Source organism: Ailuropoda melanoleuca, chromosome 10 (assembly GCF_002007445.2).
Source record: "Ailuropoda melanoleuca isolate Jingjing chromosome 10, ASM200744v2, whole genome shotgun sequence".
Lineage (NCBI taxonomy): Eukaryota > Metazoa > Chordata > Mammalia > Carnivora > Ursidae > Ailuropoda > Ailuropoda melanoleuca.
The window spans coordinates 22,081,597-22,109,068 of NC_048227.1; the positions used below are offsets into that span (position 1 = coordinate 22,081,597).

At 39.8% G+C, this 27,472-nt stretch overlaps 1 protein-coding gene across 1 annotated transcript; it reads right to left on the bottom strand.

The window, feature by feature from the left end:
* Positions 1–204: 204 nt before the first annotated feature.
* Positions 205–24,115, bottom strand: LOC100483213 (cytochrome b-c1 complex subunit 2, mitochondrial). Its single transcript, XM_002926052.4, has 14 exons — positions 23,965–24,115; positions 21,074–21,157; positions 20,826–20,975; positions 20,517–20,581; positions 18,318–18,374; positions 17,949–18,073; positions 15,555–15,652; positions 13,027–13,084; positions 10,434–10,529; positions 9,915–10,114; positions 7,233–7,313; positions 4,978–5,054; positions 1,786–1,939; positions 205–480 (listed from the first exon to the last, which is right to left on the bottom strand). The coding sequence occupies exons 1-14, from the start codon at positions 23,995–23,997 to the stop codon at positions 397–399; spliced, it is 1,362 nt and encodes a 453-aa protein (XP_002926098.1). The 5' UTR covers positions 23,998–24,115; the 3' UTR covers positions 205–396.
* Positions 24,116–27,472: the final 3,357 nt, after the last annotated feature.

Consider the following 27,472-nt stretch of genomic DNA (forward strand, 5'->3'; position numbering starts at 1 on the left):
CCAGACTATTTAATTATTCTGACCTAAAAGGACAGATTTTTAAATTGGTTTTATCTTTAAAAGCCATCAATAAGTATCTTAATTTTAGTAGTTTCTGATGCTTCTGGACTCTATTATTATTATTCATGTTCTCCTTTACAGCATCTAAAACAAAGATCTCAGCATATATAAATACTTGTTAACCAACTGCAAAGATGCAAGAAAAACATTTAAACAGAATGTTTTATTGACTTTAAGTCAGCTGGGGATAATTACCTGTATTTATGTGTTAAGACATTTCACCTCATTGAAGAAAAAAAAAAGATAAATGTTATATTAGAGATTTTTGACTTTCACGTGTTTGCTGCTCTGGGTTGAGAACATGTTCAGCTCTTCCCTGCAAGATGTGTTCCAGTATTACAACTCATCAACAAAAGGCGTATGGCCCAGATTTCCACTTGCTGCCATTGACTTCCGGCCAGAAACAAACTTCTTTGCAGCCTTTCAGTAAACAGACAAAAAAAGACAAAAAAGTTAACAGAGATAAGAGAATGTATTATCCAGTAAACAAACTTATTTAGTCTGTTATTTCAAGAGTGTATGGGACAGGGCATCCTGAGCCAGCAACTCTGTACCAACGTCTTGGGAAATTAACTACAGGAGAGGGTGATGCATTATTTTAATTTGTGACACTGCAAGAAAATAAGCTCAACGTTCCTTTGAATGTTCCCTCCTATGTGTGACTGAGCAAGTGTGGTGCTCCAGGTTTGAGGGTAGCTGTTAAAAAGGGGATAGGGAAAACCTCACTGACATTGAAGAACAGGGCAGAGGCGGCCTCAGGCCGGGCAGTACTTTGCTGTTTCTGTATTCTAACGGCAAATAGTCTGAGTCAATAAAAATACACCAGCTGTTTACATAAAAGTCAAACTTTCTCTCAGTGTTCTTTATGCCACTATGTCAAGACCAGAGGCCAGTCGTTTAAGTGTACTGCCATGAGTAGCAGCCCCCGTGTTCTCTGAAGCCAGCTTTTTCATGGGGCCACAGTGCTAGAGGCAGCTGGGGCTGGGACTCACGTAACAATCGTATACAAGAGGAGAGCCATTTGGAAGAGTAGGAAAATGATGAACTTAGGGGCCAACTGAAATCAAGTCAAGGTTATTACCTTAAAATAACCGGTTCCTTTTTTCTATCCCCACTGTCCCTACATAAGGTAGAGCTGTGGTGAGAAGATGGTCGCGACCTCTACAATGCAAGAGGAGTCGACATTTTTAATATAGAAAGAACTGGGAAAACCCACTGATTCTGGATTTATTCTGTAGTTCATTTATTTGTTAGGTACAATAGGGAATACAAAAAGGTATAAGACATGGTCCTTGCCCTCAAAACAACGGAATGCAGGAGGAATGTCTCTGACTGAGAAGATGAACGGAAATCCCGAGATGCTGGAGTGTGCAGGACTGGCACGACAGAGTTTATTTCTTGGGGGGAGAAAAAACGCCAAACTCAACTATTAGGCTGAATCACATGAAATTGCCAATATTCAACTCTTCTTGACCCCTCAGAATTTTAAATGGTTAATCTACTGGTACTTTAGTTGACTGCATGAGAAAGAGCCACACACAGCTGACAAGGAAGCCATCTGTAGATATGATGGTAATGAGCCCTCCCATCTCCACACCAGGCAGACAGGCACCAAACCGCAGGACAGGGACATATACAGCCCGAGAGAGCTTAAGCATTCCTTCTAAGATTGGATCATGAAGGTCAAATTATTTGATGTTCAATCAGAAGTTTTCATTTGCTTACGTTTACGACATCAGCATCAGCTATGGAATCTATCTGCTGAAGGACTGTGGCTGGCGGCGTGTACGATCCCGCACCCAGCGCCTGGGACCCGACTTCATCCAGGAACCCCTCAGAAGTCTCCACTGACATTAGGTACGCAGCTTTCAGCTTGTTCCTGTGCAGTAAAAGGTATGTAACTAAGGCAGAAGCCAGTTTTATAAGAGCAAGGCAATTTTAAAGTATGTTCTCAAACTCAAACCAAATAAAGTATGTTTTCAAACTCAAACATGTTTTGGTAAATACACAAATTAACAGCTTTGAAATCTTACAGGGCTAAAGGCCTCCATTCTGTCTTTAGTTCATCAATTATATTATGATTTAGAAAGACTATTTAGAAAGCTGTCAATATGAGATATTAGAAACCCAACAGACTGCCTTTTCATTTTAGACTAGAACTTAGACTATTTTAATGTGAAGTTTTGATTAGTAAAGTAACTCTTGCCTCCTAATACTTTTCTGGTGATGATTTTAGGCTAGGCATTTCTATTAAGGCAGAACACCTCTGTGGGGTCTTAAGGCACTGTCCACTTAGCTGATTCTCTATCTACCTGCACCCCTATCCCCCCGGCCCATTTCTACACTGAGATTTGTCTCAATGAGGGTGGGACATGGAAGGACAGTAGAGGTCTTACAGTCTTTCCAGCTTAAATATGAATCTGAAATAAAAATCCAATTCGTAATTCTCTCAGAAAGAAACTGGTGTTCAATAAGGCTCTTGAGTAATTTAACTCTCAAATAAACTATCCTCGTTTGGCACTCTGTAGCAAGACTACCGTTTACACATAATCACAATTTAATGCAGCAATTTCACCACACTCTCAGCTTAATTAAATAAAGATTTTACCTCCCTTTTTTTCCCCCAAGAGAGGGAAGGGCGGGGAGGGGGGAGAAGGAGAGAGAGAATCTCAAGCAGGCCCCAACGCGGGGTTTGATCTCATGACCCTGAGATCATGACCGGAGAAACCAAGAGTTGGATGCTTAACTGACTGAGCCACCCAGGCGCCCCAAAGATTCTACCTCTTCATTCTAGGCCACAGATGGTTCCCAGAGGGGAGGTGGGTGAAACAGGTGATGGGGAATAAGGAGTGCATTTCCCGTGATGAGCACGGGGTGATGTATGAAAGTGTTGAATCACTGTATTGTACTCCTGAAACTAATATTACACTGTATGTTAACTAACTGGAATTTAAATAAAAACTTAAAAAAAATTTTCTCACCTACAGTAAACTTTACCAAGAGATTATTAGTTTGTCCCTTAGGCAATGACACCTTACTTTCTTTCTTTCACTACAGGAAGACTAATAAGAACCTTACAAGAAAAAGTATCAACTCCATCAAAATGGCAGAAAACAAACATATGTTGATATTAATAACTGAAATTCCATTTTCTACATGTTGCCGTACCTTATAAAAACTGTGCCACGCTTAAGGAAATATATTTTCTTAAATAAATTAGATTTGAAACCGATTTTTCTTAAGTAAATCCAGCGTTTCAATTTATTCTCATCATGTTTTGTTTGTGGTGCAATCATGTAGAACTGCATCCTATTAACCAATCCTTGGTTCCATGTACATAATATTTAATAAACGGTACTGTACTTATTAAGAGATGCAATTTTTAGTGTGTTCAGTGTAACAGAAGTAATAATGCTAATGAGAACAATCTGAAACGTCGGGGAAGTTGTTCCCTCCTGGGTCGTAATTTGCCCTGTCATCTTCCTTTGTGGGCAATACTAAACAATCATGACGACAGTGTGAGTTTCACATTCACATTTTGAATTGTACTAAATAGATGGAGTCAAATTTAAGTGTTTTAAACTGCTGTATGAAAATGCAAGCTGATTTCCAGCTCGGTCCAAAGTATGTCTCTTTTGTTAGAGAGACTCTCCGAACTACTGAGTGAGAGGTGGTGGTGGCACTCCCAGTGAAAACAGTGGGAATTTAAAAATCAAATAGCTGACAGGTATTTCAATCTTTTAGTCAGATACACTGGTCCCCCTTTATCTGCAGGGGATACCTTCCAAGACCCCCAGTGGATGCCTGAAGCCGTGGTTAGTACCAAATACATACTGTGTTTTTCCTAACATACATACCCATAATTAATTTATAAATTCGGCACAGTGAGAGATTAACTACTAAAAAAACAACAATTTTAACAATATGCTACAATAAAAGTTATGTAAATATGGTCTATCTCTCTCATTTAAAAATAACTTACTATCCTATACGCACCTTTCTTGTGATGATGTGAGATGATCAAAATGCCTACGTGAGGAGATGAAGTGAGGTGAGTGATGGAGTTGTGTTGTGACATAGTGTTCGGCTGCTAATGACCTTCTGACAGTAAGTCAGGAGGAGAATCATCTGCTTTCAGACCACAGCTGACCGCAGGTAACCATGGAAAGCCAAACCATGGATAAGGGCGGGACTAGTGTATCTTTTTTTGGTCTATCAGTAAAGAGGTTAAAAAAAAAAAAGAAAGAAATTGCCAAGGGTTATGGCACAACAGGCACTCTCATATACTGGTGGTGTGGTTATAAATGGGTACAACCTTTTTACTTGGGACTTTGAAATATAAAAACAAAAATATAAACACATATATTTGAACAGACTTTTGTAATAATATTTATTATAACTCTTGACTCAGTTGGGAATCTATACCAAGAAGGCAATATGAAATACAAAGATGTTTTAAGACCAAAGATACCTTTTATAGTTTATAATTTCCAACTGTAGGAAATGTCTAACAAGTATATTTTGATACACCAGTTAATACTGTTTATAACACATTTTTAGTAATCTGAATAAATGGAAACAGCATTATAATGTTAAAAAAAAAGAGGAATCATTGGTAAGGAATGAGAGATTGTTTTTGACTTTTCTGTGTTATTTTCACATTTCTACAATAAACATGCTATTAAATAGGATATAAGTATATATAACAATAGTTAATAATTATGTTTAAAATACATAAAATGGTCAAGAAAATAAGCAAAATATTAACATATCTCTAGGTGGTTGGATGTGGGTGTGTTTCCCTTTCCTTTTAAATACTTTTCTGTACCTTTCAATCCTTTTGAGTGTGTGTTACAACAAAAAATACAACTTTCAAATAGTTGAAACACAAAACACACAGTTAATACTGCAACTTACTTGGCAGCTTGGACATCTGCATTGGACAGGTTTCCTTGAGCAATCGTTTTTATTTGGTTATAGGCAGCCTTGATGACCTAGGATAGACAAGAGAAAGCTGGTCATTTCTGATCAGTGCCAGAGTCTCCTGAAGCAATCAAATGCTCCTCTGCTGAGGACGCACAAGATGGAAGTTTGGTTCCAGAGAAAGAGCACAGTGTCCATTTGGAATTCTTGCCACTATGTGTTCCTTATTCTTCCAGTGTTCATAAAGCAGCTGTTTGTACAATCTGCAGTATCCAAGTAGCCAAGCTATCTAATCTATCAATCTATCTAATCTATCAGTCTATTTATTTATTTATGTGGGCAGCAAAGCAAGGTTATCCAGCGACAGCAAAGTTTATTACTGAGTGATAGTACAAAGCTCCCGAAGAGGGTGGGTACCCAAGAGGGTTGCCTGTAGCCAAGCTTTTTAGAAAAGTGGCAGAGCACAGAGAATACCAGGATGGTTTAGGAAAAGCAAACACAAGGATTTCTAATTGCCTATAAAGAATAAATACCTCTAAAATTTCCCAGACTCTCAAAGCGTCATGCAATTAATACTGCTATCCCTTACTATTCGCTACGAAAAAAGCAGTAATTCACACACAGCCGATTTGTAAAGCTTGTCCATGCCTGGGATGTCAGAGTCAAGTTCCAGGGATGTGGGTGGGTGTTTGGCAAAATCTGTTCAATAAGTAAGTTCATAAACCTGGTCCATGATTTTCTCCATCCCAGCCTTGGCACCATCCTGGGTCACTGACCTACCCCTAATCACCTAAATTCTAGGACCTTCATTTCCCCTGCATTTTAGCTACCCATTTCCACAGCCACACCCAACTTGGACATAACCTAAATTTGCCCTGCGAAATCTTCAATTCCAAGACCCCTGGACTAAGTCTTTAATCACACTATCCTTGTTCCACTTGATCAAGATCTTTAGTTTCTTGATTTGCCTACTTTCAATCTATCAAGTCCCTTGGCTTTATTTCTCTGTCTGGCCAAGATCCACGAATCACTCCTTCAGTCACTCTCGTCAGTGTGCCCCACTTGCTTACCATCTGCCCATACTTCTGACCTGCCCACTTTGCAGGCTTCCAACCTTGGATTGACCCTAGGACCTGCCCCTTCCATTTCTCTGTTAGAAATACTACTGGAGAAAAACTATGAAGTGACTGTAATACGTGACAATGTGTAGTAAGTGTTGTACGTGACTGTCGTATGAATTTGTGGTCTCTCACCTCCAGGAGACACCGACATGGCTGTCCATGCCCATTCTGTGTATATCTAGCCATTCATTTGTCCCAAATCTCATTATTTTCTTTCAACTCTCCTACCTTCTTTTACTCTGAAGACGTGACAACCTCCTCCCTTACTGGGGATGTACTTCTGCGTCTTTCCCACAGCGGCCTTTGTATCCAAGGCCAAGACGTCCACTTTACTCTGCATCCCACCTGCTCATGATTTTTCAGCCTGATCCATTTATGATTTCCTATGTCCTATATCTGCTCCAATTTTCTTTCCCTTTAGTATGACTTCTCTCCCAACTTAATCTCGCAATATAAACTCTCCTAAAACTACCACCCACCTCCCCTGCAAGTCTGAGCTCCACCTGCCTATGCCAACCTCATATTTCTTTCTTCTTATTCATTCCTTAACAATATAAATTTTAGCTCACTTCCAACACTCTGGTGAAAACTGATAATATACCAGCGATATCCTGGTTTACTGTAACTACCAGGGCTCTCTGGTAACTAAATGGATGTTAATCCGGAATGGATCGAAATGGTGTTAACCATTCTCTTTCCTGGCCTCTTAAAAATACCAGTTTCTCTTCTTCTTGTTTTCTGGGCCATTTTCCTTAGTCACTTGGCAGCACTCCCCTGAACTCGAGCTTCGGTTTTCTCCTCCTGCAGTCTTTCACACACAACCCTAACTTCAACACAATCTCTATGTTGAGGACTCTGAAAGATACATGTTGGCCATGACGTCACCTGAGTTCTCAATTTAGATGTCTCAGAGAGACACTCAATGCCACCTGTCCAAACAGAACCAAAATACCAACGAGACACCTCGTTGGTATACATTTTTAAGTTCCCTGCACAGCAGACACTGTAATGATATCATGCTATACAGAGCTCTGATGAGTCATGGCCTTCAAACGCTCCCTATTTTTTACTAAAAACATGTTAATGGAGGAAAAATACTTGTGAGAGTTGGGTGAGTTTGGAACTTACCTCTCCAGCTGCGGCAGCCTGTGAGATGGTGTAAATCCCAAAGAGTCCAGAATCTGAGTAACTGGCGTTAAAAGCTGAAACCTGAAATATAATGAAATTTTACTGTATGTCATTTTACCAGGGAAAACAGGGCACAGTTTCCCAAATTGACAAAAACTTGGGAACTTCACGGTACAAGCAAAAGAGATGAATTACTATTCCACGTAACCAGTTCTGTCAAGGACTGAAGTGTTTCAGATACAGGTTACTTAACATTTTTCACTTACATCTTTCTAAAACAGACTGCTCACTTTACTTTTTGCTCGGTATTTTCTAACCTTCTTAAGGTTAATGTAAACATTAACTCATGAACAGTATTATCATAGCTGCAGTATGGCTGAGTGGTACAGACTGTGGGCTTCGGCATTGGACAAACCTGCTGTCTCCCCTCTGCCAGTGCTGGTGACTTCTTTTTTTGCCAATTCACTTACGCTTCTCCTACAGACTAAAGTCAAAGGATTGAGGGAAAATGTCTGCTTAGTGGACGTTATTCAGATACCCAAGGTAGCCACAAGTTCAGCCTCAGGATAACACAGGTATTGCTGTCTGCAGTCTGAGCAGAATGTTAAGCTCCCCACGGTGAACATGAAAGCTCGGTGTCGTGTTTCCCAGTGTTTGTGTGGACGATTTACATAAGGATCACTTGAGCTATTATTAAAAATACAGATTTTCAAGTTCCAGTAACAGATTTACTCACTCAGATCCCTGTAGAGGCAATCTGGAAAGCCGCATTTAAAAAATAATTCCAGGTGATCCTTATGCATGTTAAAATTTGAGAACCACTGGTTTGGCCCATATAAAGCATAAGAAAAAAATGTTCTTTAATGATTTGAAGTTTAATTACAATTTTGAGACTATTCTATTCATGCCTCAAATTTCTGGCCAAATGGTGAAGTAGGAATTTCTGTTAAATTTTATTACCCTGGGTTAGAATTAAACTCCAGCCACCCAAAAGCATCATTAACAATCAATGGTAAAGAGTAGCATGAAGAAAACAGAGCAGACCATGAACCAGGAGAGAAGAAATATAGAGGGAATTTAAAAAGCAGCAGCTAAATTTAATTTAGGACTAATTTAAGATAATGGTTTTCAAACTGTGCTCCAGGGAACTCCAAGGTTCTGTACAGAAGATTCCAAGGCTTTCAGTGTCAAGTAGACATTCAAAAATTTCTTTAAAAGTGAAAATTTTTGTGCTCAGCATTGCAGCTGGGAAACTGTATGGGATAAAAAAGGTTCCTCTGCTTAAAAAAAAAAAAAAAAGTTTGAAAACTATCATTTAAGAGAGAAAAACTCTCTAATGACCTGAGATACAGGAGAACCATTTTAGATTTCTAAGTCAACATGACTCATATATAATGAACTTTCCTCAAACCAAAAGCCTGATTTCTGGCCCGCCACACATACACTGTACATCTGCTTTGTGAATGAGTAGCAGGAAAACCATGTTGTCCTTAAGATACTGATCAGTGCTCCTACTCCCTGCGTTCCTTTACAATAAAACTTGTGATTCCTGCCCATATGCTAATCTGTAATCTTGTGAGCTTTTACAAGATGTAAAAAGTATATAATCCTGTAAAAACTGTTCATCCTACAGAGCACTTTCTTCCCTGTGAAGAGCATGTTTCCTGGGCAGCTGTCCTAACTTGGGCACCAATAAAACTCTCTCCTACTTGCACAGATTCTAAAAAGGTTTGTTCATTTGGATTGACGGTATTAAACAGAGGAAGGAAAAGAGAGGTTGATTTTAATTCCACTCTTAAGTGTCAAATGGCCAAAGACTACCTACTTGTGCCATGTACTGTTGTAAAATCATGAACAATATTTAATGCTATAATTTAGTACAGTTGTTGCCTTTTAAAGGCTTATCATTGAAGGTCATGGGGGTATTACATTGGGCAGACAATGGTCATTCATTAAAACAGTTTGTTCGCCAACATTTTATATTCTTTTGATTTGAATATCATTATTTTGAAAGCTTTAGCACCTTCCTCGCTGTCACAAAAAGTGTGTTCTAGAGTAACATAGCTTTTTGTTATAATTAAGTGTCATCAATTTTTTCTTTTTAAAGATTTTATTTATTTATTAGAGAGAGTGAGAGAAAGAGCACAAGCAGGGGAACTGGCAGAGGGAGAGGGAGAAGCAGACTCTGGTTATCATGACCTGAGCCAAACACAGACGCTTAACCGACTGAGCCACCCAGGAGCCCCTCATTTTTCTTCTTCAACTTAATCTCAAACTAGAGGGATGGGTGTGTAAAGTTTCTTGGTGTACATGCTGTACATTTGGTCGGAAAACACAAAGAGCAGTGAAACTCACGAAGTAGCTACAAGAACACAAGAGGACAGAAGAAAATCTAGAAAAAAAGACTAATCAGAATCTAGGAAAAGGTTTAATATCTAGAGCTTTATTCTAAAGGTCACTGAGGGATGAATTTCTGATTTTCTAAGCATTCCACTCTTTCTATATTAGAATAACTGAAAAGACAGGAAGTTTTTGATTAGACCCTAAAGAACTAAACTTAAGCCTGGCTATCTCTTCAATTTTATGAAGATTTTCTTGGTGTTCACCTTAAATTTTAAGGACGACATCATACACACTGAGCCTTTACAAACAAAAGGAGAGATGTTGACTATTCAGACTCACATCAAATGGCTGGTGAACTCCCTTGGCAACAGCCTGGTACAGAGAGCTGGTGGGATTGCTGCCCCTCTTGACATATGGCCCAGCACCAAGGGCATACTGGAGAACACTAAATGCATTTGCTTCCGTACTTCCTGTGGCAGCACTTTCAGCTACAAGAGCAGCATGAACGAGACTGTCTCCATTCTGCTCTCGGATTTCACCTGGTGCCATGTAAGGAGAGAGTGAGGAAGAAAGGGGCTTGGTCACCACTGGCTTTATTCTTCCGTATTCTCTACAACACAGTATTAACCCACTAAGATTAAAGTTTTCTGTGGCCTAGTGCTCTCCACATACCATCCTGCTATCCCCACAACACACACACAAAAAACATGTTTAATACACAACGCCCAAGCAACCTGACCTCTTCCTTCCACACTGAGTCTATTTGGTGGTTAAGTAATCAGGCCTATCCCGCTCCAATACGTTATTCTGATGGGGAACGTCCTTCTGATAAATCAGCCCTAGTAACAAAATGCTTACCTCCACGGTATTTGGCCTTTGCACCAGGTAAACCAAGCCCACCCCGCATGTTGAGAAACTGTTCTGCAACTTGCTTTAGAACAGGGTGACTCACACCTATTTCAACAGAAACAAAATCAAGCTAGTACCATAATTTTTAAAATACAATTGTAAAACATCTACTATTTTAAAAATAATACGTTATACAAATTATCCCAGAAATAAATAGTAGAGAAAACAAGAGTCTCCCCCACAGTGCTACTCTCCCAGAGGTTCCACTTATAGTTTACTAATACATATTCATCTAGAACTTTTTTCTATACTTGTATTATATTATCCTCATTTTCTTTTATTTTTAAAATGGTGTTATTCTATTCATACTGTTTCTAACTTGCCTTTGTAATTTATATCTAAGTGAGTGGTCTACAGCAAACATTTAATGGCTATAAAGAATTCCATTATATGGATATACTATCATTTATTTAATCAGTCTCTTCTTGGTGGACATTAGCATATTTCCAATCATTGGCTATTAAAAGAATATTGCACTGTGCATCAAAGAACATTTTTTTAAGAATTTAAAATCAATTAACACAGTGTATTATTAGTTTCAGAGGTAGAGTTTAGTGATTCATCAGTTGCATATAACACCCAGTGTTCATTACATTACGTGCCCACCTTAATGCCATCACCCAGGTACCCATCTTCCCACCACCTCCCCTCCAGCAGCTCTCAGTTTGTTTCCTACAGTTTAACAGTCTCTTATGGTTGGTCTCCCTCTTTGATTTTGTCTTATCTTAGTTTTCCTCCCTTTTCCCTATGTTCATGTTTTGTTTCTTAAATTCCACCTATGAGTGAAATCATTTGGTAATTGTCTTTCTCTGACCGACTTATTTCACTTAGCCTAACACCCCCTAGTTCCACCCAGCAAATGGCAAGATTTCATTCTTTTTGATGGCTGAGTAATATTCCACTGTATGTATATACACCACATCAAATGGACCCACAGAAGGGGAAAAAATGTTTGCAAATGATGTATCTGATAAGGATTAAGTAGCCAAAATATATGAAAAACTCCTACAACTCAAAAATTTAAAAAAAAAATCCAATTCAAAAATGGGAAAAGGACTTGAATAGACATTTCTCCAAAGAAGATATACAAATGCCCAAAAAGCACAAAAGATATACAATGTTATTAGTTATTAGGGAGAGACAAATGGAATGAGATACCACTTCATAGACACCAGGATGGCCATCACCGAAAAGACAGATAATAGTAAGTGCTGGTGAGGAAGTGGAGATATTGGAACCCTTGTACACTGTTGGTGGGGATGTCAAACGGTTCAACTGCCTCGGAAAACAGTTTGGCAGTTCCACAAATGGTTCCACAGTTACCACAGGTTCTGGCAATTTTACTTCTAAAAATATACCCCGAAGAATGAAAAACAGGTGGTTTTAACTAAAACTTATACATGAATGTTTATACTTACAATAGCCAAAAGCTGAAACAACTCAAATGCCCAGTGACGAATGGATGAACAGAAAGTGGTAATGGAGTAATTTAGCCAGAAAAAGGAATGGAACATTGGCACATGCTACAATATGGATGGACTGAAAACATTATGTCAAGTGAAAGAAGTCAGCTATAAAAGACCACATCTTGTAGGATTCCATTTATATGAAATGTCCAGAGTCAACTCTACAGAGACAGGAAGTAGATCAGTGGTTCCCAGAGGCAAGGAGGAGGTGGGATAAGGAGGGACCATAAAGAACACAGGGTTTTTGCAGGGATGATGAAAATATTCTAAAATAAGATAGTGGTAACAGTTATAGCACCCTCTGAACATAATAAAACTCATGAAACTGTATACTTCAAAAAGGTGAATTTTATGGTATTTGAATTATACATCAATTATGCTGTTATTTACAAAACAAATGAACCAAAAAATAATACTGCAAATAGTATCTTTGTGCAACTATTTAGTAAACTTGACCAACTGTTTCTGTATGATAAATCCTTAAAAACAAAACCACTGGGTCTAAATATATCAATATTTAAAATTTTAATATATTTAAACAGACCTCCAAAAATGTACCAGCTTATCTTCCCACCAACAATTTTTGAGAGTGCTTAATTTCTCCATTCCCTGGTTAATACTGGGCAGTGTCAATCTTTTAATTTTTGCCAATCTCATGGGTTAAAATTTTAACTATTAGGCAAGGATATTTTATAATAATTGGCTACACACACATATACACACACATTTTCCCCATGAATTGTCTGTTCACGCCCTTTGCCTATTTTCATTTAAATTATACTTCTTTAAAACAAAACCAAAAAACTTGTAAAAGCTCTTAGCTTGGAGAAATTTGTCCTTTATCACAGACTTTTCAAATACTGTAATAAACTCAAAGCCAGTAGTTTACATAAATGTTGGAATCTGCTTACTAAAACAAAACAACCTACCAATTAAAATCCTATCACAAAGTGCCTGTCTGACATCAACAGAGGACTGAGTTATCAAATTTGGTTCAATCCTGTGCTCACATAATTACAGCTTAAAAACACTACTCTTAAAGAAACAGACTGACATGCAAGCAATTCCCAACTTACCAAGTCCAACCAAAGCCATTCTTGCACTTGTGAAATGGTTCTGAACAAAGTAATGCAACTAAAGAAGTTAAGAACATTTACGAGGTTATAATGGTATAAATACAAAAAGCCATAAAAAAGATTAAAACTGCAGGTCAACAGAAAATACATACTCAGGCTTAAAAGCTGCCATAGTGAACTATAGACTATCTAGTGCCGAATTACACTGCTTTTATTTTTAAACTATTGATTAATTAAAAGAACTAGAACTTAATGTGGTAATGGTTACATGACTGTGCATATAGTGAAAACACTGAATTGCGTGCCTTATTTTTTAAGATTTATTTACTTATTTTAGAGAGAGAGAGAAAGAGCGAGCATGGCCATGAGTGGGGGGAGGGAGAGAATCTCAAGCAGGCTCCATGCCCAGTGTGGAGCCCAACATGGGGCTTGATCTTACAACTCTGAGATCATGACTTGAGCTGAAACCAAGAGTTGGACACTTAACCGACTGAGCCACCCAGGTGCCTGAATTGTATACTCAAAGTAGGTGAACTGTATGACATGTGAATTATATCTCAATAAAGCTGTACTGAAGAAAAGGAATTAAAAAATGGCCTGAAAAAAACTAGAGCGTACACTGGCCTGAGTTTGAAAAAAAAATGAGACTAAGCTTATGATTTTTATTATAATGTGATTTTAGCATATGTGCATCAGATTTCTTTCGTCTTTACACAGATAGCAAGAAAGTACTATTAACATTCTATAGTAGGGCTAAAACCTATTCTTAACAGAAGCACTGCTGCTCCCAAGGGAGTGAAAATTGGCTCTCGGGGGCAAGAAAAACATCTTATTCCTTTTATGTATAAAACACAAATATATATACATGTACATACATAAACAGACAGTGTATCTCCGACATTAAAAATTCATTTTGAGCCAGAGTAGAAAAAATTGGCTAAAAATGGTTCCTTGGGAATGGGTCATAACGTTGAGAATCATTAGGCTAAGGTAATGTGACTGAATCAAGTTACCAGAATTTGTGCCCTGAAGTGAATGGTGCCTACATCTCTGGAGTAATCGTGGACTCACATCCTTTTTTTCCTTCCTACTGAATGCTGCCATTGCTCAAGGTATTCTAGCACCAATTTCTTTAGAATCTCCTTTAGACTAAGGACACATTAAAAAATGCTAATAACTTGGAGGTAACCATGGTTAATATCTTGGTTATTTGTCCAGGACACATACATACATACACACATGCACACACACACACACTTTAATTTCTAAAAACTGAGACCCTATGGTACATCCTATTCACAAATTACATTTTCTAACTTGACAATATGCTGTGAATTTTTCCATATCAATATTTTTGAATGGCTGAATAGTATTCCATTCCACATATACTTAATAAGTTACTTAACTAGTCCCTTAAAGTTGGATATTTAACTTGTGTCTAATTTTTCACAATTATAAACAATGCTACACTAGACATCCTTGTGGATAAATGTTTTGCTATGTATACTACGTTTCGCTACCTCAATAACGTATCTTCACACGGGTGATTTTGATTTCTGAAAAATTTCAAAACTCATTAGAGGCCAGTCTTACGAAAAATGTTCACTGTTTAGGTTGGATGATATCACTTATAATTTTTAAAAAGTGCCATATAAATGGCAGGCATTAAACTGTTGACAGGTAAGTGAAGAGTTTTCTAACCAGGAAATAAAACAGTAAAGAGATAGGATATACAGTTCAGTTTTCTCTAGTGGCTAACCAGAAATGAAATGAGAATAAAACCTTAACTTCCAAGTCATACACACTTTGCAAGTATTGATAGTTCCCAATTTTTCTTTTAATGTCTTTTGATAAAAAATTTTTTGCAGGGTGGTAGGAATAGGAAATTAAGATTATATAAATGTACCTATACTTGCAACAGATACACTTTGACATTCAAGGTTTCACATTGTGGAAGTGAAGTTTTATGTTATATATACAGCTGTAACAGGTGACAATCTGTGCTGCCAGCAAAGCAAGGCCAGTGTGCTGAAGGGGGCAAAGGAGCTAGTGAGCAGGCTGATGACGGATGGGGAGCTGACGTGGGTTCATTCCTACCTGCATACTGAGGAGTTAAAGGAAGACTTCTGGTCAAAAGATGATGAAATTTAACATTTAAATACTGTTTAAAAAAGATAGATAAATATACACAGAAAAAGGTCTGGAAGAAAATATACCCAGGCATAAACATTCAGTATCTTTAGATATGTGAGATGCTTTCTTGTTTGCTTGTCATTATTTTCTGGATTTTCTGAAATGAACATGTCCCTTTGTGATAAAAACTTTTTTTAGTTAAAAGCTATAAAAATTGTTCAGATAGAACTCTAGTTAAAAAGGCAAGCTGATGAAAAAAAAATTAAGCCAGCAGGTGAATTTTTAAAATTTGAAGATAAAAAGAAAAATTAACAAACAAACCTGAAATGGCAGACGGATGTTTGATTTAATGTGAAAACAAGCACATTTTAAAATGTAATGTGTTTTATCAGTACCTCATCTGGCGTCACTTTTCCAATCCTATAATCAGGACAATACAGGGAATTAGCCAAGGCATTTCGGTAGGCTGCAGCATGCAAATTTTCAAGGACATCTGTAAAATAAGTAAAGAAGCATTTGGGGCAACATAATTCAAGACAGATGACGTTTTTAGAATCTAGAAAGCAACTAGACTATACAATTTTGGTCACCTTATGGCATTGAAATGGTATGAGGGCTTGAAATTTAAAAGTCTGCCAGTCAGAATGTGCTGAGAAAAGAAAGAAATTAGATGACAGCAGCTTCTACATACCAGGGCTCACATGACTACTTCTCTGACTTTAATCTACCTGGTATCACCTGGAAAGTATAATGGCCTGGGTTTTACCAAGTCAATCTAGTTAATAGTTCCGCCACCAACACACCATGTGACCTTGGATAAGTCATTTACTTCAATTTTACTCCTATGTTCTCTAAGTAACGAGGAGTGTCCGGTTAAGAAGATATATGAAAGTGCCAGTGTTAAGTCCTATTGCTAGCTTTCAGGGGGTCAAAGTGTACCCCTCACTGGAGCACTGGCACTGTCCCTGCCTTCCCTGCTTCAGTCAGAGCCTTTGCTCATTATTTGGGCAACCTCCCTATGCCAGGCATGGTTAGGTGCTGGAAATACAGAGATTAGTAAGACACAATGCCTGCCCTCAAAAGTTGAGAGGGAAAACGGTGAAATAAAGCATGATGGGTGTGATGTCAGCGCTAGATCAAAAGAGCAGCAGGGGCGCAAGGCAAGGGCAGTGGGAATTGGAAAGAAGTAATAGCAGTAAAATCTAGAATGAGTCTTACAGAATAGACAGGTGTTTACCAGGGGTATGGTTAGGGAGTGGCATTTCAGGCAGAGAAAACAAAGGCATAAAATATGACCACAGATTCAAAGGGGAATTGCAGCTGGGAGGGGAAGAAGGTCGCGCAAGAGGAAAGAGAGGTGGGGAGGGGCCAGACTGTGAAAATTAATATATATGCTAAGTTGAAGAGGTTCAACTTTATCCCACAGATAGTAAGAAGCCTTTAAACGATTTTCGTGTCAGAAGGACTGCCGTAACGGCAATGTGGTCAATGCACTGACGATACAGACTTGGCGGCAGACAGCAGCCAGGAGATGGCAGTAACTATTCAGGCAGAAAGGATGAGGGCTGGAACCTCGCTGCTAACAGCAGGGAAGAAGCCACTGTTGACACGTAAGTCATCTTTTCTATGATTTTCTATTTCTTTGGTGGAGGTCCAGAGTAAGGAAGATCATACTCCTTTGTAAAACAAAGTATCACTGTGAAATAGTATTAGCTAACATAAACCAAGGTCTCACTTTGTTCCAGACACTTGACAGGCTTGCGTTCTGAGCAAGGCCCATCCCATGTAGGGCCCCCGCAGCTAGTCACCTGTTTAGACCTGAGTGGCCTACCTGCACACTTCTGCTACTGGAAGTTGTGGGACTTCTAAGAGTCAGTGGTGCTCGTTTACTAATTTGTTTGGCTAGTCATACTTGTTAAGATTATATATTTAACATTATATAAACACAACGTATAAACACCAAAAAAAGTTATTTTTAAAAAAATTAAATTTCTTGCTTTGGAAAGATCCAGTAAAGGTAAGTGGCTAACAGTAATACCAGCAGCAACCACAAACTTGCTGGGTTTGGTGTAAGCAAACTATTGAAAAAACACTGTATCTAAATTCTGAAACAGGGATTCTGTAATTAACTTATATACTACCAAAGCCGAAAAATAATCAACAGCATGAATGTTTAAAAACATAAGAATATAGTTAAGAAACTAAAGTTTTCAGAAAAGGGAGTTTTATTTTATTAATTAATTAATTATTTATTTTTAAAGATTTTATTTATTTATTCAACAGAGATAGAGACAGCCAGCGAGAGAGGGAACACAAGCAGGGGGAGTGGGAGAGGAAGAAGCAGGCTCACAGCAGAAGAGCCTGATGTGGGGCTCGAACCCATAACGCCGGGATCACGCCCTGAGCCGAAGGCAGATGCTTAACCGCTGTGCCACCCGGGTGCCCCGAAAAGGGAGTTTTAAACCCAAGCAGAGAAAAATTTCAATGGCAGTTTCTTCCCTCTACAAATTGATCTTCTCAAAAACCCAGTATCTTTTTTTTTTTTTTTAAAGATTTTATTTATTTGAAAGAGAGAGAGAGAGAGTGAGAGCACAAGCAGGGGGAGCAGCAGAGAGAGAGGGAGAAGCAGGCTCCCCACCAAGAAGGAATTCTGATGTGGGGCTCAATCCCAGAACCCTGGGATCATGACCTGAGCTGAAGGCAGATGCTTAACTGACGCAACCACCCAGGTGCCCCTCAAAAACCCAGTATCCTAGAAACAACTGAACGGAATCTGAAAATGTACTTACGAGCCTGTGGGTTCTGAAAAGCCACAGCTTTGTCAATCCTTAGCCGAGAGTGAAGGGCAGCCACTTCCCAACGACGAAATTCTGGTGATGTGGTGACATTGAGCAGGAACTCCATTAGAATATCACTACAGAAGACATCAAGATGAGAGTTTTGAGTCAAAAATTTAAAACCAATGTCCATGCTATGTAAATGTAATGTTCTCAATATTAAGTTTTAGGCCTTATGGTAAGCACAATAGTCTACAGTTTGTGAATAAGAACCCAAAACCAAAATCATCAGAGGTCCTAATGCCACATTAAAAAAACCAAGAACTGAGCAGCTAAGTGCTTCTTTAAAAGCAGGTGTCCTCAACACATGCAGGTACTTACACATGGTCCCGTAGGCATTCCACAGTGTAGGCCATGTTTTCCCTGGTTGAAGTCACACTGCATCAGAAAGAAATTACAGTGAATTATCTGAATCAGAAGAATATGCTTTCCTTACATCTTTGTTAAATCAACCAATTCCTTTGGAAAAATTATTTTGAAGTATAAAAATACACATATTCATCAACTAAAATATAAACTAAGAAACTATTTTCAAGGAAGGCAATCTTGACATGTTACACATGGCTACACCTTGAAGACATTATGCTAAGTGAAATAAGTCAGTCTTGGAAGAACAAATACCATGATTCCACTTTCAGGAGAAACCTAGAGAAGTCAAAATCATAGAACATAGAATGGGTACTGCAGGGGGCTGTAGGAAGAGAGCCAGGGAGTTACTGTTCAATAGCTACAGAGTTTCAGTTGGGGAACATAAAAACATTGTGGAGATGGACGGTAGTGATGGTTTCTTAACGCCACTTTACGCCAAAGACCTGTATACTTAAAGCAGTAAATTTTATGTATTATTTAGCCACAACTTAAAAAAATGGCAATTAAAGCTGAAGATCTCCTTGTACCCTTCTTTGGCTAACCTCACTCCTTCCTTCCCACTCTAGAGACAAGCATAATTGTAAACACTACATACTGTTTAAAAAAAACTACAGGGGCACCTGGGTGGCTCCGTCGTTAAGCGTCTGCCTTCGGCTCACGGTGTGATCCCGGAGTCCCGGGATCGAGCCCCACATCAGGCTCCTCTGCTGGGAGCCTGCTTCTCCCTCTCCCACTCCCCCTGCTTGTGTTCCCTCTCTCGCTGGCTGCCTTTCTGTCAAATAAATAAATAAAATCTTAAAAAAAACACAAACTATAAATACCTCATACCTTAAAAATTTCTTGGAACTAGGAGCACCTGTGTGGCTCAGTTGGTTAAGTGTCTGCCTTCAGCACAGGTCATGATCTCAGGGTCCTGGGATCGAGCCCCATGTTGGGCTGCCCGCTCGGCCGGAAGCCTGTTTCTCCCTCTGCCTGCAACTCCCCTGCTTTTGCTCTCTCTCTCTGACAAATAAATATATAAAATCTTAAAAAAAAAATCTTGGAACTGGAATAATCTAGTTCATCCCTTAACTGCTATGTACTATTCTCATCACATCACTAGATCATACTTTATTTATCCCATTTCCCTGAAGATGGCATTTAGATTGTTTCCAGTCTTTACAAAAATAAACAATATCTTTGTGCATGTGGATTAAAAACTTTGGTTGTAAGATATACTCCTTTTCAATATTACTAGATTTTCCTTCTTTTCTTTTTTTTTTTTTTTTAAAGATTTTATTTTATTTATTCGACAGAGATAGAGACAGCCAGCGAGAGAGGGAACACAAGCAGGGGGAGTGGGAGAGGAAGAAGCAGGCTCATAGCAGAAGAGCCTGATGTGGGGCTCGATCCCAGAACGCTGGGATCACGCCCTGAGCCGAAGGCAGACGCTTAACCGCTGTGCCACCCAAGCGCCCCTCCTTCTTTTCTAACTAGTTGTATCAAATTATTCTACTACTCGTAGAAAAGATTCTCCCTCTTCCTTAACACTGCTGACATGATATATAAGACTGATGGGTAGTGACATCACATTGCGATTACAAATAAAGATCAGTGTTTCTGGCTTTTTCCTCTAGGTATAACCTGCTCCTATCCTTTGTCCATTCATTTTCTTTCTTTTTTTTTTTTTTAAAGATTTTATTTATTTATTCGACAGAGATAGAGACAGCCAGTGAGAGAGGGAAGGTATAACCTGCTCCTATCCTTTGTCCATTCATTTTCATAGTGGAAGAGCCTGACGTGGGGCTCGATCCTGTAACGCTGGGATCACGCCCTGAGCCGAAGGCAGATGCTTAACCGCTGTGCCACCCAGGTGCCCCTGTCCATTCATTTTCTATTTGCTTGTCTTCTCCTAATTTGTGGTTCTTTATTTTTCCAAACAACCCTCTCCATGTAATGTATGTTGCAAACATTTACTGCCAATTACTTGAATTTTCACTTTAAGGAATAAAGATGTTTCACATTTTGATGTAGTTAAAATCATTAGCCTTCTCCTTCTTGTGCCTGTTTAACGAATCCTTAATTGCCTTAATAAGGGAGAAAAGTTCCCTTATGATCGAGTATTTTCTGGTATTTTCACTATTTATTTCCTGTTACTTGTGTTTAACAAACCTTAATTTACCACCAACTGCTTCGATTCCACGGGTTATCTTGAAAGATGAAGCTCCTTTTGTAGTCTGGAAAAAGAAAAAAACAACTGTATTTTTAGTTAATTTTTTAATGCTAACTTTGCAAGCATCACACTATATCACAATCTAATTGTCATTAGGTTCAAAAAGGACTGTACCTAAACAGTGGATCCTTTTTTAGTTTAAGAATTATAAAACGAAGTTTGCCAAAAAACACACAATAGTTTTTCCTTTCTGTAAGGTCAAGATATCATAACGTTCCTGAACAGAGTGAGACGGTAAAGGTGCTTACCAAACTGGATGCAAGACGAAGCAAATGAGAGGTTCCTAAGTTGTTGGAGTCCTCGTATCTACTGCCTGCTTTAATGAATAAACCAATTCTTGAGGCAGGAGCATAGTTTTCCAGAGAAGCGATCACTAAGCCATTTGGCAATCTGGTAAACTGTATTTAAAATAAAGTGAGAAGTGATCAATGCTTTTGTATTACCAAAGACAGTAAGGCTGTGTATGGGTTCCAGTGAGCAACACAGTGGGACTGACCTCAAGGTCCTGCGGATGTGAAGGCACTCCTGCAGGGGCGACTGTGGCTTTCACTTTGGGAGCAACTTTCAGGGAATAAAATCTCTAAACACAAAAAAGACAGGTTACACACATTTCTCTCAAGAAAAGCGTCTTGTATTCTGGTGTGCCCCAGCTATAGAAGGTGTTCATTGATAATGTAACTTCATTTAACTGACTTATTATTTCCCAAACACTCTTAAATCTCTTTTTATTTGTGATTTGTAGAGCCTAAAGGAATACCTAATCTTACATGTTCATTTTTTTTAGAATGTAAAAAAGAATCACTGTATTTTTTTTTAAAGATTTTATTTTATTTATTTGACAGAGACAGCTAGCGAGAGAGGGAACACAAGCAGGGGAACTGGGAGAGGAAGAAGCAGGCTCCTAGCAGAGGAGCCTGATGTGGGGCTCGATCCCAGAACGCTGGGATCACGTCCTGAGCCGAAGGCAGACGCCTAATGACTGCGCCACCCAGGCGCCCCACCACTGTATTTTCTTTTCCCTGTTAACTATCTTATTAAAGCTTTAGGCGGTTAGGGTTACTATTTCCCTTATGTGCCCAGAGTCTCATTTTAGTCTACTTTCCAAGTGAAATGACTTCATCTCCATAATCATTTTAGTAACCTTTAAAAAGACAAAGTATACCAAGGAAAATTCCTCCAAGACCCCAGTATTTTGCACAGTATCTTCACTCTCTTGGGTACTACAGTAAGACCACACAACCAAGGGTTTTATTTCTTTGACTAATACAAATTTATATCATCCTGAGATTAACAATAGCTTCAGCTGCAGCAGACTCTCGGTTCATTACATGCAGCCACTGGAAAGGTAAAAGGGTCCTCTTAAACGCTGGATAATGGATCCAAAATGCATAACTTTAATGTTTTTTTGGTTAATGATATACAATGCTATAGAATTCATTCCAAGGTTCACGAGGTTATTAGAAGAGATGGTATCCCCAAATCAAATGAACATACTGCTGGAGTTTCCTAAGGACTCCCATCAGAGGCTGCAATGTCCCTACTCTGCGAAGTCCTGGAGGACTGTTTGTTATATATTCAACATCAGTGCTGTACTGAGTTGGTTCCTAGTTTTCACTTGCTATTAGTACTTTTTAACTATATATTACAATTAGCTTTGTTTTACCACCAATTTCTTTTGCTGGGTGTGGTATACTTAACCCTACTTGTGATTTTGCCTTTTGATTTTCTAAAAAGTAAAATTTAAGATATGTGAGCATAGTTGTCCAAATATGAATTACCTATAGTTCCATTGCCAAGGGAGATTCAGGTGCTTTCACCTCAAGAAAAAGTGACACTGTGATTATGTACTACCTATAATTTGTCCCATTCAAATCAGCTGCCAAGAATTATCCTAATTGGGGCACCTGGGTGGCACAGTCGTTAAGCATCTGCCTTGGCTTAGGGCGTGATCCCGGCGTTCTGGGATCGAGCCCCACATCAGGATTCTCCTCTGGGAGCCTGCTTCTTCCTCTCCCACTCCCCCTGCTTGTGTTCCCTCTCTCGCTGGCTGTCTCTCTCTGGCAAATAAATAAATAAAATCTTAAAAAAAAAAAAAGAATTACCCTAATTGTCATACAATTACTAGATAACTTTAATAACAAAATATGTATAAATTTATTCTTTTGTAAAATGTGATATAATTAGAAAATTAATTGCTTTCAAGTTTACTGTGATTTGTTCACATTAGTCCTCTCCAACTGTTACTTTGAGTTCTTTTATCTACTGGAAAGTTGGGATGGATGCAATGGAGGAGATGCGGGGGTCTTTTGCTACTCTAACGAGGCTCCTTCCAGCGTTGTTAATCACTGGTTTGTCTACGTGTGCCAGTAAGGGTAATTCAGGCTATAATTTAAATTACAGCCATTTGTACAACCCACGGTATAACTATTCAAACATTAAGCACAGGGAAACTCCGTTCCCTGTTCTTCTGCACCTCTGTCTAGCAGGTTACTGGTTACCTAGTAACCCAGATACTACTAGCATTTTGGGACGGGTGATTCTGTTTGGGGGCGGGGAGGATGCGCTTGTGCGCTGTAGGATTTTTAGCAGCATCTCTGGACTCTAGATGCCAGTTGCGCTCCCCCCCAGGTTGTTACAACCAAAAACGTATGCGGATATTGCCAACTATCCCCTGGGGTCAAAGCTGGCCCAGCCGAGATTTTTAAAAGTGTTCCTCACCACTCCCTAGTAGTAGCACACTGACATTTGAGGAGTTTTTCCCAAGTGACAGCTGTTTCGACTGGGCTTGGAGGAGGAGTCTTAAGCAGCTCCCGAGGGTCAGAGCCCCTCCTAAAATTCTCTAAGAAGACATCAAGAAAAACACGTTAACCTGCCAGGGCACCACAGTAAGTTCTTTAACAGTGCTAAGCACTATACAGGCATTAACTCATTTCTTCCTTAAGATTTTACTCATAAGCCCACTTAACCGTTGGGGAAACTGATGCTCCGTGATACACTAAGAAGCAGAGGCCAGAGCTGACAGGGTGAGGGTAGAGGGCTAGGTCTACGCCGGCCCCCTGCCCCCCAGGACTCGCGATTTCCTCCTCGGGCACCCAAGTGCAGCAGTGACCTTCAGAGGTCTCTCCACCGAGTGGCTTCACCGCCGCTCTCAAGCCCTTTCCCTTTTCTCTTCAGGTTTCCCGGCTTTAGGTCTCTTCCGCTCGTAGCACGAGCTGGGCCTCCAATGCCCGACCCAGCCAGCTTGCAAACCACTTGGCCCGCAGAGTTCGGCTGAAGGACAGACAGAAGCCCAAGGCCCCGGAGCTCCAAACCAAGCACCTTCGGTCCGTACCACCTTGCTCACAAACTGCTGCCCAACCTTTCCCCATGCCCGCCGGCTGTGCTCACCGAGAGGGACCCGGTTCGGCTTAGCAGCTTCATGGCTCAAGCTTGCTCTAATCCACCGTCCCTGCCGGCTTAAAGGAAAGCAAGATGGTGGCCGACAAGAGGAGTTTCCCAGCTTCCCCCGCGCACTCTTTCCCACGCCTACTACGTGAGGAGGACTCTCTATGCGGACCGCGCTCTACTGCTCCTTGGAGGAGGTTGGACCAGTCCAATTCCTCCAAGACGCAGTGTAGGCGGACGCAAAGTTTTCTAAGTAAATACTCAGAAGATTACTTATGTTACTGCTTTTGGGATTCTCGTCCTGGCCCGGATATCCACTCTGCAATCCTCCTCTGACTACGTCTAGGACAGCCCCATCACAATCCCCCCTCTGCCACTTTGGATTCTCCCGATCCGGATTGTCCAATGAGACAGCTTCTTTTCTCCAGATTCCATCCGCGGTGTCTGGAATCACTCCTGCCCTGCTCCGGCACTTCCCTCTCTTGCCTGCTCGCGGTGTTGCAGTCTTCCGTTACCTATTTACCTTTCTGCAGAGACTTGGGCTTGAAGCCGGGCGTGACGGCTTCTTGCTTGTTAAGTCCTCGCTATACCATTAGCTCTTTCAGGGTAGAAATAAACTCGCTACCAGAACCGGCGGGAGACACAAATGGATGAATCCTGAAACCGAGGCAGTCCTCACAGCTTACGTCTCTGCTCTCATGAAATTTATATTCTAGGCTGGGGCTACGTAGAAAACAAAAACTTAACTGTAATTTTCGTATAAAAAATGTTTTGAAGAGTAGGGGTGTGTGTTGAGGGTACTTCTGAGCTGAAACCTGCATGTTGGGGGTCATGTGACTATCCGGGAGAAGAAAGTTCACTTTTCAACGAGTATTAACCGTGAAATCGCCTTGTGTCAAACACTATGCTAAAGATTAAGGCGTGGTCTTTGCCCTGCAGGAACTTACAGTATCGTACTCTTGCTACTGTGGCACGGCTGGGAAACCAACAGCATCAATACCGTTTGGAGTTAGAAATGGCAGAATCTCCATACTGAATCAAAATCCGCATTTTACAAGATTCATATGCACATTAAAATTTCAGAAGGGTTGGTGGTGCTGTAGATATTTTCAAGGCATAGACAAACGTCTCACTCTTTGGCGTGTGGCTGATTTGCTTCATGCCTACGACTGTCTTAACAGGATTTCAGTTGACGTCTAAGACCCGACCTGGCCGGTAAGAATCTGGTGCAAATCCAATTTCTGTGCCTTCAGGGGGCCCCCCTGTCTCAGTCCATACCACAGAGGAGAGTGACCCAAAGCGTGGCAGACCTAACATTAGTGGTGCATGAGGTGATTTTAAGTTGTTCGTAAATGAACACTGTACCACTTCAATAGTTGTACATTTATTTTGAACACTATGACAAGCAATGCTGGTAATGAGTTTCCTCTTTAAATATATTTGCAACAAGAGTAAAAGTAGGTTTAAACAACATTGAGTACATTAACTATTGGTGATAGATATGGCAAAATTCATCAAGGTGTTAAACAATGAGTGAGGCTGGGGAAACGATCAAGTCGCCCACCTGCTTAACATTTTTCAATGATTCCCCATGTTTTTCAGGATAAAGTTCAAATTTATTAACATGGGACATAAACCTCTGTTTCCAGCACTTTTTAAGCATTACCCCCAAATTAGCTACACACCTGAGAGTCCAGTCATTGGAAATTCATCCAACAGTTCAGGTTAGATGGGATACACACACACCCCTATTTAGAATGTTCCCTAATCTTCAGTTGTAACACTACCCACACCTCAAAGCATAACTGTGACCTAAACAAAAAATTCTGTTCAAATGTGGTAGGAACTGAAATATAATTCACGACATCAGCTACATGAATAAATTCTAAGTTTATTTGTATTTTGCGCCACTGCAAAATTTCCTAAGCCGGACACTCCAAAGTAGGACTGCCATCTTGTGGACAGATCTAACACTTTCACGACTTATCCGTGTCCTACCTACTTCAGTGACTGCTGCTTGTATGAGGAGGAAGGGGGTGTGTGCAGTTGAGATGGGATGCCATTATTAACATGTGTGGTGTTGGTAGGTGTTGTACATTCTCCACCTTACGCTTTTCTTCGGCTCCCAACCAGTCTTATAGCTAATTACATAATTATGGTGATAGAGAAGGCTGGATCCATGAGCTCCAATTCTCATTTTGTGTGTCACTCCCTATACCTTTTGAATAATTAATGCTTATAGTAGTAAGTCCCCATAATGGAGGGGAGTAGTAAAAGAATTGAGAATGGAAGACACAGAAGGAGAAAGTGGGTGACCAAGAGGAAACAAAATAAAGGAGAAAAAAGGGAGGGAAGAAGCATTCTCTAGACGAGGCTCCTTACTCGTTGCTGTTGCTTATTAAGTGTATTTTTAAAAATCTCTTCCTCTTTTAGGATACCCATGACCCAGACTAGCATAAAAACAAGAGCGTAGGTGACAGAAAACCTTGAAATTTCTCCAGGTTGCCTTACCAGCTCATGTCATATTTCTGCCACAATGCTAGAATTCCACTGTGGAAGAAAATGAGGTCCTTGAAACTGTTTCTGCATAGGAGACATTGCAAGCCCTGGGAGAGAAAAGGCTTTGTTAGTTTTCTTCCTGTAGAGTCAAATCTGACTCCATGGAGCCCAACTTCTGCCTTGAGCTGCATGCAGTTGGGTGGGTGCACGTGTGTGGGGGTGGGTGGGGAGGAAAGTCAGAAGGAGGCTATAGTGGGGGCAGAACAGACTCCAGGAAAGTGGTTTGATCCTATACTTGGGAACATCACCTTGCCGCATTAGGGCCAGGGCCGGAGGCATTAATCATGGCTCCTCCTAATTCATTATTCTGATGGTCGGCATTTCCTTCCCTGTTCCTCTCAGAATCCCTTCCAGGAAAATACCACTATAGCCCGGAGTTTTTTCTCCCTTCTTGGAACTTTACTGTCTTCTGCTGATAATTAATTTTTCATTCATGTTTTAACTCCCTTAATTAGAAGAAAGATAAAAACAGTATTGGCATTTTCAGACAAACAGAAGTTGAAGGGATAGTATAATGAACTCCTATTTACCTAATGCCCAGTTTCAACCAGAATCAACATTTTTTCCTTTCTTTGATTTTTAAGCTCCTTAGTGGAAAGAACTATGACTTATAAATATTTAAGGTGGTTACAATCATAATTGGGGTGGGCATGGTTATTTAAAATTTTTTAAAATAAAGACTTTACATTTAAATCACTAATTTTTAAATTAGTACACTAAATTCTGCAGGGGCCAGGGGCATGGTTATTTTTGATACCTCACTTAAGAGGTTAAGATCTGAAGTCAAAGCTGCTCCAGTTAATGTTTATTCTCCCACTATCTCTTGGATCTGTGCATTTTATTTAATTTTTTAAAGATTATTTTTATTTGTCAGAGAGAGAGCGAGCACAAGTGCACAAGGAGGGGGAGACTGCAAGCCTTAATTTGAGAATCCCCTGGAAGGCCCAGCCCA